The sequence below is a fragment of the Leuciscus leuciscus genome (genome assembly GCF_965113295.1).
Source record: "Leuciscus leuciscus genome assembly, chromosome: 22".
NCBI lineage: Eukaryota > Metazoa > Chordata > Actinopteri > Cypriniformes > Leuciscidae > Leuciscus > Leuciscus leuciscus.
Window position 1 is genome coordinate 21,090,585 of NC_138746.1, and position 16,256 is coordinate 21,106,840.

Consider the following 16,256-nt stretch of genomic DNA (forward strand, 5'->3'; position numbering starts at 1 on the left):
CTCAGGGCCGATTATATAATGAATAAGAGCCTGATCAGCCTGTTTCATCAAAAGTTTTAGATTAAAACTACTTATCCTCTGTACTAATGCAATCTTCTTCAAACACTCGCATCAATGTGATCAAATCTCTCAGCTGCTGATGAAGCTATCAGTGATCAATCAGTGATCAAACCTAAAAGGTTTTTGAAGGTTTACTGAGGGTTAATTTACAACCACTGAATGATGCCCCGGAGCAAAACCAACCAATTGTCAGCCACTTTAACCTCGCATCAGCTGCCAAAGAAAACCAGTTTTAATTTCCCCTGAATAAAGCAACATTTGAAAACTAGCGTGGGAAAACTATCATCAACAACATTACCTCAAATAGACCTCTCTCTCTCGACTTTGCATTAAAGGTGCTGTAAGAGATTTCAACAGTTTTGCTAAATTCAACCACACACCCTCAAAACCCCATACCTGCAAAATAATTGACAGGCAGATTTTTTTTTTTTTTAATCACAATGAAATGGAAGAAGCGACAAATCTTGTCTTCTGAATTGTGACGTACACCAGAGAGTAACAGATTATTGAAATAGAAAAAAAAAAAGTAGGGCGGAGACTTGTTATGCGTCGGTTTTGATTGGATTTTGAGATGTGATGGGGTTTAAGCAGACTATAAGATTGGATAAGTCCTACATATGTCATCAGAGAGAAGTCTGTCATTTTCACTGGAAGATCCAGTTATGACATTTTTATTAAACATTACAAGGTCAAAAAATTTTTTTTTAATTAAGCGAGTGCATGGATGAATGGTTCACAATAAGATCTATAATATGCATTTAGCACATTTTAATGCATTTATCAGCTAAAAGGGAATTTTGTCAATTTTCAAAAACACACTAGTATACTGATGGTCCTAACACAACAGACATGGACTAAAACTGTGATATGATGGGTCTTCAACAGGCCTGTCAAAGACATATATGTAAATATTCTTGTCCCTCCCTACATTTCATACAAAACTCATCACCATGACAGCTGGCTTTGACCACGTGGCTGTTCAGATGTGTGCAAGTGTGATGGATTCAGATCATGCAAAAGCAAAACTAAAGAGGCTCTCTATTAAATCAGTCAGTAACTTCATTTCCTACAGTTGGGCAGAGAACACACACACACACACACACCTCCTGCTTCTGGACACACTTACGCAACTGATCTGGAATCTCTACAGAAACAAGCCCCAGCATGGCAGCCTGACGGGTACAGGGACACACCCAAAATCAACAATACCTACAATCACCTTTCTTTCTCTCTCACTCTCCCACAGGTCACCCATGATCGACAACGTACTAACTGAGAACATTAGAGCAGGAGTCCGTCTGTCTCACTCCACCTCCTCCAAACCCTGCAGGTCTCCTATCTGTTTCAGGTTAATGTGCAAACCTTCTCAAGGTCTTTGAGCTACACATGTGTATAAAAGAAACTGTCATGCCGCAGAAAAACACATCCCCAGAACTGCTACAGATTTTCCAGAGTTACCCTAGAATTTAATGATTTATAGGAATTCTATGACAGATGTGGGGGGGGGGGGGGGTTAGGTATCATGTATATATATATACATGAATTTGTATTCATGTTGGTTTCAAGCATTTATTAAAAAAAAAAAATTGTAAATTGCATTTTACATGTCTAATGACGTGGTGTAATCCACAAGTAAAAAGTAATAAAACATTTTCCATGTACCTTGAATACACTTGAGTGTTAAACATTATTTTCCAAAAGGAGTTTTTATTTCATTATGATAATAAAAAACACAAAAATAAAAATGTAACCATAACTATCATTAAGGTTTCATATGTTTACTTTATTTGACCTTGTCTAACCTTAGCCTTTTTGCATATGTTATATATATATATATATATATATATATATATAACATATGCAAAAAGGCTATATACACACATTTAGTGCTGGCAACGATTAATTGCGATTAATCGCATCCAAAATAAAAGTTTATGTTTGCATAATATATGTGTGTGTACGGTGTATAATTATTTTGAATATATAAATACACACATATGCATGTATATATTTAAGATATAAAATATTTATATTTCTATATAATATAAATTATGTATAAACATATATACAATATATATATATATATATATATGCAAATATTTCTTAAATATCTATGCATATGTGTGTATTCATATGTACAAAATAATTATACACAGTACAAAAACATATATTATGTAAACACAAACTTTTATTTTGGATGCGATTAATTGTTGCCCAGCACTAATATATATATATATATATAAATGTATATGTATATGTATACCCTCATGACTGTCAATATGTCAGTAAGGTTTATATATATATAAAAATGTATATATATATATATATATATATATATATATATATATATACATACATACATACATACATACATATACATATATATATACATACATATACATAAATATATATATATATATACCTTACTGACATATTGACAGTCATGAGGGTCCACAGGGGTCCTCTCCATGATATGATTTCCTGTTTATGGTTGTCACATGACAACAACTGGCAATCTGCACACTGGTTGCACCACACTGACATTGATTTAATATACAAAAGTTTTAAAATATGAATCATATTTTAGTTTTTTTAAGTTTTTTTCTTAAGGAAATAAAAAATGAATGATCATGGCAAACTACTTATGCCAACATTACATTTTTCAAGAATTTCGGCATTTTTATTACCACCTCCCCCTTTTGCTTTTGTCTTTGTTTTTACAATCTCCTAAAAGTTACACCTAGACATTTTTTACTTTAAGTCCCACAAAAATATCAAAATGGAATTAAATTCAGTAATGATCTGCAATTCATTGTCTGTGTAATTGCTTTTATGTAACTTTTAAATAGATCCTCTCAAAACGTCACTGACTTAAATATAGATTTAGGAATATATGGGATCAGAAAAAGGAGAACTTGCACAGAAAAGTGAAAGAAAGAGCAAGCCACACATACAGCTGAAAGTAAAACCCACATATACTACAACATACCAGGGAGCACAAACTTTTAATGATTAAACACACTGGCGCTAACTACGAGTAAATAAAGTTCTAACTTCAGTTGTGAGTTTGCGTTATAGACTACGCATTACACAAGATTTGAAGTCTATTTGGCAGACTGGGTAGGGCTGTTACCTGTAACTTCTGGATCCCTCAGTTTCCTTGTTCGGCGCTGTAAAATCCTTTACATCGGACAGTCCATATGAATCTGGTCTGGAAGGTTCAGGTGAGGCATTTCCACATTATTCCAGTTTTCTTAAGAAACTCTTGTTCTTTAGAGAGCAACCAGTCTTGAATAGTCCATGCAGACTGTGCTCTCCTCTGCTTTCAGATACTCTCTGCTGAATCCTCAAGAGGCTCCAGGTGAGAATTTTAAGGGAGTTTCCAAACTCTGTCAGGTCCTTGAGCGCTCAGGGACGCCACCCCGCGGCCACAGGATGAACAGACACTCACACTATGGCAAGCCGGATAGGCATATAAAACTATGTTTTGACGGTCCATAAATATATTTTGGATAGTTACAATTGTATTTCGACGAGTCATAATTCTACTTTGACTAGTCAGAATGATAATTAGAGATATCTGCAATTATAATTGCACTAGTAAGAAATCGGATTCAAGATATCTCTAAATACTTTATGACTAGTCAAAACTCCATTGAAGAGTTCTGTAATGACGTCATATATATCTTCAGTTGAGGCGTGCCATAGTATGTATTCCATTAAGTACTAGTACTTATTCATTAGCTACTAGTGCTTATTAAATAGATACTAGTATACTTATTCATTAGATACTAATAGGCTACTTATTCATTAGATAGTACCTATTAATAAGATACTAGTACTTATTAATTAGCGACTAGTACTTATTCAATAGCAATACATACTAGTACCTATTTATTAGATACTAGTATTTATTCCAAATGTTACTAGTAAGATTTTTTATTTTACTAGTAAGATTTTTTATTGAACTTTCCAGTGGCCGTTCTGACTAGTCATAACATAAGACGGGGTAAAAAAGCAGCTGTGACTAGTAAAATAAGAATAGTTACTAGTAACAATTACAAAACATAGTGTCTAGGTAGGCCTACTAGTATCTCTTGAATAAGTACTAGTAGCTAATTAATAAGTACTAGAATCTAATTAATAGGTACTAGTATCTAATGACGTAGTACTAGTATCTAATGAACAAATACTAGTATCTAGTAATAGGTACTAGTATCTAAAAAATAAGTACTAGTACCTAATAAATAACTACTAGTATCTAATAAATACGTACTAGTCACAACTGGAATACATACTAGTCAGAACTGAATAGTTGATATCTGAATGACAGATCCCCATAGAAGTCAATGGCAAACATTTTTTATTTGTTACTAGTAACAAAATAATAGTTACTAGTCACTATTAGAAATAAGTACTAGTATCTAATGAATAAGTACTAGTATCTAATAATAAATACTAGTAACTAATGAATAAGTACTAATAACTAGTACCAATTTAATAGGCACTAGAATCTAATGAATAAGCACTAGTGTCTTTTTAATAAGTACTATTGTACTATAAGTACGAATAAATTGTTAAATAAACAATGATTTAAAATATACTGTCTTTATGTTGTTTCTACATTACAATGGAAATTGAGTCTCACTTTATTTAAATTTGAGTAAAGTAAGTAAAAAAAGTAAGACATCTTTTTCTTATTGTAGCCTACTATTCTTTTTGGCAGAATTTATCATTATAATCAAATTATTCCTGGATTTTGTATCACCATAGTCCCTAAATGTACATATAAATGCAGGAAATGGGATTCAAATCGAAAGCATTTTCACCCATTTTGTGTCGCCAGCCATGGGTATTTAATGCTAAACAGCTTGCCATACTCACACATCCTGGAGACATGATTAGGTAACACACTGATTAAAGGCTGTGTGACTGATTTATATGTCATTAATGACATGCAGGATGTTTTGTTATGGAGATGCTTAGTCATAGGACACAATTTTATGAATTAAATCAAATTTAAATTAAATTAAAATGAATAATTAAATAAATAAAAATAACTTTACTAGCAGGCCTACGGTGCATTTAAAAAGTGATGTGAAGTGAAGGCTGAGTGGTAACCTATACTTGGAATTTGTCCTTTGCATTTAACCCATCCGAGTTAGTGCACACATATTAGGAGTAGTGAGTAGTGAACACACACACACACACACACACACACACACACACACACACACACACACACACACACACACACTGCAAACCGCTGTCACACACACCCGGAGCAGTGTGCAGCCATTTTGCTGTGGCGCCTGGGGAGTGATTGGGGGTTAGGTGCCTTCCTCAAGGACACCGCAGTCATTTCCTAAGGGTATTGAGAATTAAACCCGCAAACCTGACTCTCAAACCATTAGGTGTCAACTGTTTTCAATACAATATCAAAAGATATTATATTGTATATTAGTGTCTTTCATCAGCAATTATAGGTCTAATTTTCACTTACATTCTGTTGTTTTTAGGTGTGTGAGTATGTAGACAAAACAGATTTAGTAAGTAAATCTGCTATTGGCATTACCACAACATCATCAAAGAACATGTCGTCATTCCCACCACAATCACGTTCATGATAATGGAGTTGCATGTACAAACACAATCCCAGCATGATGAACATTGTGATCTTGTAGAAACCGCTGTGAGTCATGTTTCCTGGCTTATGAAACATGTTGCTTTTTTGTGAGACTTTGTAGGAGCTTGAGTCATCACTTTCTGGTTTTGGATGGGAATATCTAGATCAGATGTTTTTACAAGATTGGCTAAAATGGACCTCAAGACCAGTAAGTGCCGTTCACACCTTTGGAACACCTTCTTCTGAACACGTTTCACATTTTTCTCTCTTGTCAGATAAGGTGTACAAGTTAAACATTTCATTAAAATGTTACATTACAATTTCATATATATCATTCTTATGTTCTTGATTACCAGACGACAGATACAATGAAAAATCAAACATTAAAGCCTGGTTGCAAAGACAGGGCTTAGATTCAGTCCTTAGTTCAATTAGGGCATTTGAGTTTTTTTTTATAAAAGTGTCTTAGAAAAAAAAAATATGTGCATCTTTAGACAAAACAATGGCGCTGATATATTTTAGGATATGTCAGTGCAAGGCTTAAGCGTTGTCTGTGAAATTATGTGTATTATGTAAAAAGAGTGCAGTCTTCAGTCGAATTTGAAGGTTTGTTTTTTGAGATAACAAAGGATATGCAGAAGAACTGCAAACATTTTCTTTACTTAGCAGTAAATGTTATTGAGCACAGCTTTACAGCAAAAAGACGAGGAACAGGAGAGAAAAGCATAATTGGACAAAATGGCAGCACAAATTTTGCCTTAGGCCTATCTAAAAAAAAAAAATGAAAAAAAAAATCAGACCTGCAGTGAAGTTCTTTCCTTTTTGTAAAATAAACTAGATTAAATACATTTTATTAGAAAAAGTTCCCCACTACTGAGCTTATCTTTGTTACATATATATATAAAATAATTAAACAAAAATAAATTTAAAATAAATAAAAGATTTTATAGTATTTGTTATATATTTATTTGCAAATGTTCCTCACAACTTTATTTTTGTTGCTACAGTATGATACAAGAACCAATGAAATAAAAAAAATCCATCTAGTAACATCTATTCATTTGTCAAGAGAAACTTGAAAAAAAAAGAAAAAAAGATTGCATTCAACAAATTTCACTCAATTCAGGTTTATTATTTTATAATCAATAACTCACTGCTTAACAGATTATACATTGAAAAGAGGACTGAAGTAGTTCAGTGTATCGTTTAGCCCATGTGGTCAGTGTAAACTCACTTCTCCTGCAGAGCTCAATCTCCAGCAAACATTACACCTCCCTTTAGTTCAGTGGTTTGAGGCCTCAATTTGCTCTAAACAAAGGGCACTTGACATAATAGCACAGCCTGACACTTCGACCATTACACTAAACGCAGCAGCTCATTAACTGCTCAAAGTGCAGCGGTTCTCAGTTATTTAAGACACTTCTTAAGTATGACCACAGACTTCAGGTAGCTAAGATTGTTTTCACTTTAGTTTGATAGGTATACATTTAGTCAATATCCAAACAAGAGCTTCTATGATTCACTACCGGAGAGAAATTGGGTATATTCATGGCTCAGTCAACAAGGTGATGAACACCAGCTTAAAAAAAATTTAAACAAAAAATTCAAAATCTTAGTGCAATATGTAGCTAAATGTGTCTAGCTAGTGTTTTTTTTATAAATTGTTTGAATGCATCTACTCAACATTCTCTAACTGGACATTTAAATGTTTGGTTTCCAAGCTATACTTATTAATTATGGTGAACATAACCGAGATGCCAAAAACCTGCTTTAATTTCAAAAATCATTGTGTCATTCTCATTGATGAGGCATCTGACAAAGAAAACTAAAATAAAAATACACACACGATATATATAAAATGTTAACAGCCCAAAGTGTTTGTCAGGAATCGCTGGGCATTATCTTAAAGCATATTTCTTTCTTTAAAACAAAATAAAGATCAGTAAAACTTCACATAACATTTTTTTTAAAAAGTGCAAACCCTCATTAAAAAACATTTTCAAAAAGATCAAAATCAAAGCTGTGTGTGATGATACAGATTTCTCCCACAGTCACATTCTTATGTGCAAAGTGTAGTTCGTCCAATAAAAATCCTCTTCGGCTCATGCTCACATATCTACTGTCTGAAGTAACACACGTCATCCATGGCTGCCGTGATTCTGTGAGAACGGAGAGATTTAGATCACAAATAAAATAAACCCAATGGGCTCTTTCTTTCACATCCCACAAGAAATCTTTATATAACTCGCTGGCGCAGGCAGAGGGTGCTGTTTATTATGAAAACATTTCACAAGCACTTAAATGCTTTATTGTTTATGAATTTTAGACATCATAATCTAGCGATAAGTAAAAGTGATAAAACAGGTGTTTTTACCTCTGGGCCTGGTATCCTCCCTCACACAGGTTCACTAAAGCATACAGGTGTCTCAGAGCGTATTCATACTGCAAAAAGAGAGAAAAGATGTCTCATACACACACACACACACACAGTACACCACAACTAATGATGCAGAAATCCTGAATGTTTGTACCTCCTGCTGGTGCCAGTTGAAGCAGTGTTTCTTGTAGTGATTGACAGCGGTCTTGTAACATTCATGCTGTGTGAGATCTTCACGTCCATTCAGATAATCCCTCATTTCTTCTTTGTCCTGGACCACATGCTCCACGATCTTACGCATAGTGTTACCCAGCAGCTCCCGCGTCTACAAAAACAAACAAGCACAAAAGCTATTATAATATGATACTCTTGACTGCAATCTCAAGGCTCAAGCAGTGTCTTCCACTAGGAAAAGTATGTGTGTGCCTGTATGTGGAGTTAAACTCTGGAACAAATTGGGGGCAGAATATAAACAATGTCCAAATATTCATCATTTCAAATCAAGATATAAAAAAATGGTATGGTCAAAGTACCAGAAGGAGGAAATGGGTACTTGATTGCTAATGGGTGTTACAAAGTGCTGTGTACTTTAAAGGTCAGATCTAATTAATAATTAAGTATATTGTGGTTGTTACTATTGCAGTTGTTACTGCCACTGTTATTGCTATTGCTGTTGTGTTATCATCACTATTTTAACTTTAAACTTCAAATGTAAAAGTCTAGGATTAATACCTAACAATCTGTGGATTATTCTTAGAATCAAACTCAATCGATTCAGACAGAGGTATTGCTATTGATGCTGATGGTAATATAAAGGAATTTAATTCTTAGAAGTAAAACATGCACATATCTATGTACTCCGCATTCAACATAACTAGTAGTATAGGGCAGACATGTGGGGGCCGGCAGCTCGAGGAAACCCTCTTCTGGCAGCAGACTCCTAAAATTTGTCTCTTTTAATGCATAGTATAGGACATTTAACAAATGATGGTCTGGTTGCTCGGGGGCTGCTCCCCTCTGGCAGCAGGTCCAGTCACAGAAAATAAGGAAAAGCCACGAATCCCTTTTAACACATATCATTAAGACTATTCTTGTTATCATGAGCATCAATCGGTCTGAGATTACTGTACCTTTTATGAATAAAAGTAGAGTATTTTATGTATCATTTAAACACTTTGATACAGAGTAATGCTATATGGGTTGTAATGGTGATATGAATAACGGTAATGCCAACATGGTAATGAATTCTGTATGGGAGACAGAAATAATACACTGGTTGTAGTGTGTGAGATAGCCTACTGTAAATATTGACCTGGTATAATGCAGTGTCGCATTTGTTAATATGTAACCAACTCGGTTGATAGTTGTTTTGTAAAATGGTAAGAAATATGCAGTGTTGTTGTCTATTGTTATTTGGGTTTATGAACAGGGGTGGGAGTCAATAAGCTTGTCTTCTTCCCACTCCTTTTCGAGCTGTAATGTAAATTATTTTGTCTTTTTTTTCTCTTTTATCATGTATATATACACATTTCTGTTTTTCTTTTCTTTAGCTCGAAATAAAATATTCAAATCAAATCAAATCAAATCAAATCTATGACTCTGACATCACTTTCGGTATAGCAAGTAGTGTCACATAGACTATCATTCAAATGTTTGGGGTCTGTAAGATTTTTTTAAAATAAGTTTTATGTTCACCAAGGACGCATTTATTTGATAAAAAAAAAAGAAAAAAAAAAAAGAAAAAATCATATTGGGAAATATAAATAATAATAATAATAATAATATCTATTTTAATATGTTTTAAGTGCAATTTATTCAGAATTTTCAGCATCATTAATCCAGTCTTCAGTCACATCATCCTTAAGATATCATTCTAATATGCTGATTTGCTGCTCAAGAAATATTTATTACTATTATACTTCTTATTGAAAACAGTTGTGCTGCTTAATATTTTTGTAAAAACTAATACTTATCAAAATTCTTTGAAAAGAAAGTTATACATCACAAATAAAAATCACAATATAAATGCATTTACTGTCACTTTTGATCAAATTAATGTATCAGTGTTAAATTAAAGAATATATTTATTAATAATAATAATAATAATAATCTTCCTGACCCCAAATTGGTAAAAAGCAGTGCTACAAACCTGTAGATGTGCATGGATGTCATTCATGAGACCAACAACAGTCTCAACATCATTAGACTTGGCGAGTTTTCTCTTCATGATTGCGAGGGGCACATCAGGGCTGCTCATGAGGTCATGTTCAGTGATCACAGGCAACGAAACTGGCTCGGCTGCCTTATCAAGACCTTTAGAGTTACCCTGGAACGCCAAAACCTTCATGTGGGACAGCGTCTAAAACATAAACAAACCAAAACAGTTACATTTGGCAAGTACTGACATGCAGACGCTACACAGAACACCATTTATGCTTTCATCAGACACTTCCTTGTCAATAAAGTACACATGACTTTAAAAGGGAAACTTCTGGAGCTAGCTGAGAATATATGACAGACGCTAGACCAAGAATGAACATACAGCGCATATCAATATCCATCATATAGTTAATAAACTAATCCATATTCAGGATGCTTCTCACAGTTGCTAGAGTTTAGGGACCGTACAGATGAGCCATGAGCACAGAAATGGTAATGATTATTTATTCATTTTTTTTATTTTTTTATTTCCACTAACTTCCTTCCAGTCAAGGTCCTAAAATACATTTTTGCAACAGCTGGAACTAGTAAACTGTGAATTTACCAGCCATATCATTAAATAGAATGCAATTTCATGTAACATATTTTTTTGGCATTACATTTAAATTTGTTCCTGTGACAATAAATAATGAATCACTTTGCAGCACAGATAATTGTGCCTTTCACTGGATCACTGATGCGAATCAATCTTGCATTTCTAGTGTATAGACAGTGTGCCTTATCTTGCATTCCTAATCTTTACTGAATGTCTTTCATAGACAGTGTTTGTGAGTGCATCACCTTGTTTCCATACTGCATCACATGGCTAGTGTTGGTTTTGGCCTTTACGATCTTAAACTGCTTGGCCAAAGTCTCTTTGCTCAGATCCTCCTAAAGAAACAAACACACAACACCATTTAAAACACCTTCCCACGATCTGCGTGATTCCAGATTATGATCAGACTGTTGATGCTGAATAAATGCTTTTCTCTTCTATTTTTCTTCAATTTGGACCTCTGTCCCAGATGCGTGTACTAACCACGTCAGAGTCTTCCATCCAGTTGACACTGTACCAGTCTCCCAGGTAGGTGTCTCTGGCCTCGTCATAGTAACAGGCGTATGAGGATTCATCAGGGTTGGCAGCGGTTGTAGCATAGACTGGGACACACACACGGATTATACATACTATGTTATTAACACAAAGCAGCATGTCTGATAAAGTTAGAAAAAAAACTCACCATTAATGTCAACAGGCAGAGGCTTCATCATAGAGCCAGATTCACAGGCCTCAACATAAAACACCATCTATGTGTGCGAGAAAGGGTTTGCAGATTTTAAAAAAAAAAAAGAGACAATTACAAATAATGTTTTTTTTACAGAACTTATGGATTGTATCTTTTTAATGAACACGTGTAACACTCACCTTCTTGTATTTGTTGTTTTGGTGCATGTAGTTGATGGTACTCATCAGGTCTTCTACATGAAGCTAAAAGTAGAGTAGATTTACTGCAAGTTTCTAGATATAAAAGCAATTCATTTACACCATTCCCCTTCATTTATAAACATGTCATGCATAAGGAAGTTAAGCAATAACTCCTCTCCCAAGCTGCTCACGCACAATTACTGAAAAAGTTGTCGTTTCAGCAGGTTGTCGATATAACTCATGGCTAAACTTCCTGCCAGTTAAATGCGTTACTCATTATACGACAATTTTCTATGTCAGCTGACCTATAGCTTCAGTATCTTCAGTGGGGGCTGAAAAAAGTCAGATCATTTGGGATGTTTTGGTTTAAATTAGCTATTTTTTTCCTATAAACTTTTCAATTATGTTGATTATATTATTTGTAATGACATCAGAAAAATGTACACAAAAGAAGCATTTACACAAGTGGTCTCAGACCTTTGGAGAGAACTGTGTAGTGTGTGTGAGAAGAGCCTGAAAGGATCTGATTCAGCTAAAAATGACCACTGGAAGTAGAAAGTACTTACATCATCATTAGGGAAGGCCAGCAGACCTGGTGCTCCATGATCGGTGAAATACACAAACACATGATCATTTGGACCACTGCCAAGAGGAAAAAAACATCACAAGACCTGTTTTACACATATCGGTCTCAACATGCACAAACAGACTAGATTTTACAGGAACTGAGGGCAATAAATTAAGTAAGACAGTAACAGGTGCCACAGGCTAATTTGCATTTTAATACAAATGTATCAGAGACACACAGAAAAATAAAATACCACAGTTTTTATGGAAACTTGCCTCTTCAGCACTTTTCCAGATCCTCCCTTCACACCGTCAGCGTCACCCTTCAACACCGCCAGGAAGTTCTGAGGGGTCACGTCCTGTCACAAACACACACACACAATATTAGTGAACGGATGCCAAACACACTGCTTACCGCTTCAAATCTCAGAGACAGAATTACACGTATTGACTCACATCACCAATGTAGTCCTTCAGCACTCCTTTGTAAACATCCGTTCCATTGGGTCGGTTTATGATCACTCCTGGAGTTGGGTTACTGGACACACAAAAACAGGCATATGAACCTCTGTACGGAAAAGGCTTTTGGTTTTAAGGAGCAAAAACTGACAAATTGGTGCTAAATCGATAATTATTAAGAGGCAAACAATAATAAAAAGACCTCTTTCTCCACCACTTATCAAAATAGGTTTAAAAATTAACCCCAAAACATGTGACTAAGCCAACGTTTCTTTCTTTCATCGTTTAATTCAGCCGGAACACCTGACCTACATTTGAATTCATAATCAACAGCCACTAAAGCAATAAATGTCACAGTTGCACAACTTTCAATAAAACGATAAAATAAAGGTTAAAATGTCACCTCTATTTAAAATAAATAAATAAAAGCATTTACAGGGTGAATCTCATGAAACCAGTCCAAAACACACATCATGTTTCACCTCAATCGACAACATTAAATGTAAATGCAAAAAAAATCTAATTTACAGATTATAATATGTTATTTAGATATAGCCTACTTTTTGTATGCAAAATAAATAAATATATATTTTGATTTAAGAGTTAAATGCAAAGCGGTTTGTGAGATTCACCTTACAAATAAACGAGCACACCGCATACAAATATGACACAAACATCTTTAATGCCAGTCACGATCACAGCCATGACAGAAAAACCTGACATGCTACAATTCATGCATTTTTGCAGACTTAAGCTTCTGGTGGTTAAATTAGATACTCGTGACTTCTGAAAAGGGACAGACTCAAAGCTCTGTTTGTGTGTTTGTACATGTGCGAACGTGGTTGAGCTAAATCATTTATACGGGTCTGCTTTTGGAAGACACAACTTTACCAAAGTGATTTAGGGGAAGTAATCACATTGGTGTCGATGACAAATTACCCAGCAGACTATTAGGAGGGTTTTTTTGTTGTATCTGAAATAGCATATATCACATTTGCAACAATCTGAAGCGCTTGTTCCTTTATCACTATTGGACCTTTGAGCAAATCAACTCCAAGTCATAAATCAACTCTTACTAGCCTCGATCCAATAACTCTTGTGTTTCCAGCTCAGATCTTTAACCACTATACCAGTGGTACTCAACAGGGTGCCAGGCCCACTGCAAATGTCTAAGGGGTCCCAATACGTTTTATTTAAATACTTTACATTTAGTTTAATGAACATGCTACAGATACTGTACACTATACACTACAATAATTGTGCAAGATTAAATTGACTTTTTTGAATATTTGAATATTGTTTTGGACATATGGAGGCTCATACTCACTCTTGACTCTGAGCAAGATCATCATACATCATCACCACAATCTGCTCATCGGGAATTCCGTTCTTATGGACAATCTGATATGCATGGCACACATCAGCCTATAAACACACAAAAGAATAAATTAATATCTAAACAGACTTCAGATAAGACAACTGACAAATAATTTGGAAAAACATGTACTTTCTCCACCTCAAAGATCACTTCCTTTCTCACCTGGTGTCTATAATTGTACCAGCCGTTAGATCCAGCCACAATGACGACCCAGTGCTTCCCATTGTCTGGCTGCTCGGCAGGGAAACCACTCACTACCAGCCCCAGGCTCAGGGCGAGAACTGAAACTGCCACTCTCTGTGCGATCATTTCTGCAATCTACTGACAACAGAGATGGAAAATAAACCGAAAAAAATTAAATACCATGCATGCTTTTAAAATGTTAAAGGTTGTAAACTTCCCTAAAAAGGCAAAGGTATTTGCAAAACCACATAAAATACTTAATGTGATGATGACCTTCATTTTAATAATATAATACTTATAATTAAAATGTTAAATTTATTATTTGTTTTACATAAACATTTTTACCATTTACACTATGTATTTGCTCTGAAATTATACCAAGCCTTTATAGTTATGTACATTTTAACATGTAAATTTGTGATTCTCCCTAAAAGGAAACATACACAAAATATAGTCCATTTACTAACATGACATAAACATCTTAAATGCTAGTCACCATTACAGAATGTAAATATTTCTGTATATAAATACTATGTACAGCTTAACTCGGACACACTGTGCTTTCTTGATGTTACTGTAGGACTACAGTAAGGCTTATATAAAATATATAGGGTGAAATTATAAAAACGTTTTTTTTTAGCTTATTCCAAAATTCCTCTTACAAATGTTTCTTTATACCCCATATCTGAAAAAAACATAGTTCCAACAGTTATTGTTACTACTGTAAAACCCTATTACATCTCCTTAAACAGAATAATAATCTGTCATTTTGTTGTATGTCTCTATTTAGATGATAATGGTAGCAAATACCGAATTTAATTGGGGTAATAAAGACTGTAAAGTTAGCACTTTGGGCGGTAAACGGTGTTTACCATGATATATTTTTGCAAGTGGTCTCGTGACCATCCTATAAACAAACAAGGAAATCAGGGCTAAAATAATAACAGCAGGCCATAGGACGGTTTAAACTATTCTCCTTTTAGCTGAATTGAGTATTTAACCTTGAGGTGATTAATTATACAAAACACAATCAAACAAAAGGAGTACAGTTCATACAAAATAAAGATATTAGTAGTTTATATGAGCTTACCTGCTACTGTAGCGCTGCCCGAGCTGCCGAGCTGGAGCGACGCGACGCTTTATTACAACCTGTGAGACGGGGACGCATATGGAGCAGCCAATCAGCGCTAACGGACTCGATGCTCTAACCAATCCGCTCAATACGGCTCAGCGCAGCATCCAATCAACTTCGACCCATGGGCGGAGCCTCAATTCACCAGCTGACTAATCGGTCATGTGCCATGAGTTAGTTTGACTGAAAGCAAAACAAAACGAGAGGAAACTTTTACATATTATAGAAATAGATTGATGCATTGAAGTGGTCTCCCGCTCTGACAATGAAAGTCTAACCATTGTGAAAGTTAAGGGGAAATGCCTCACATTTATTAGGGGATTTAATAATTGGTTAGAATTTTTTTTATTAATAATTTTACTGGAAGCTTCAGCATAGTCACCCGTCTTTCTTTTTCATTATCTAGGCAGAATATATGCGAGCACATGATCAGATCATCCTTTTGTCATATGACTGATATTTCACTGCACCCACGCATTTCTTTTATCGTTGGGCTGATCTCACCAGTTTTTACAGGTGTCTTGTGTGAGAGATAACAGAGTATGCCATTATGTAAAGTGTCTCTGTAAGCAGCCATGTTTCAAAACAGATCTAATACTCACTGTTTTATATCAATCTATAATAATCTGTTGCTAGTACTATTTTCTGTTATCTTGGGAAACACCTTCTACAGTTTCTAATTTACTTTGTAGTTTACTACTTGTGTGACACCTCAGTCTTTAAATCAATGTATTGAGAGAGAATAGGTGAATTCCAAATTATATCTGTTTTTGTAATCATAATACAACAAAGAAAGTCTTATTATTGCTCATTATAATAGACTGACTTGGATGACAAAAAACATTCAAAAGT

General features: G+C 34.7%; 2 protein-coding genes across 3 annotated transcripts in view; both read right to left on the bottom strand.

The window, feature by feature from the left end:
- Nucleotides 1-3,411, bottom strand: part of LOC309486431 (uncharacterized protein) — a 29,030-nt gene extending 25,619 nt beyond the window's left edge. Inside the window, exon 1 of the mRNA XM_082153731.1 lies at nt 3,194-3,411. The gene's annotated coding sequence lies outside the window, so the exon portion shown is untranslated. The remainder of the gene's footprint in view (nt 1-3,193) is intronic.
- A 3,386-nt stretch (nt 3,412-6,797) lies between these two features.
- On the bottom strand, nt 6,798-15,502 carry lgmn (legumain). 2 transcript variants are annotated; one of them, XM_082153936.1, is made up of 14 exons: nt 15,363-15,502; nt 14,252-14,407; nt 14,039-14,136; nt 12,709-12,790; nt 12,529-12,611; nt 12,252-12,327; nt 11,686-11,748; nt 11,501-11,567; nt 11,302-11,420; nt 11,064-11,153; nt 10,213-10,422; nt 8,218-8,388; nt 8,061-8,128; nt 6,798-7,845 (listed from the first exon to the last, which is right to left on the bottom strand). In XM_082153936.1, exons 2-14 carry the CDS (start codon nt 14,396-14,398, stop codon nt 7,803-7,805), a joined length of 1,317 nt encoding a protein of 438 aa, XP_082010062.1. In that variant the 5' UTR covers nt 14,399-14,407; nt 15,363-15,502; the 3' UTR covers nt 6,798-7,802. The 2 variants fall into 2 exon arrangements, with proteins under 2 accessions (XP_082010062.1, XP_082010063.1); XM_082153937.1 differs by having other exon boundaries at nt 14,252-14,410; nt 15,363-15,478.
- Nucleotides 15,503-16,256: the final 754 nt, after the last annotated feature.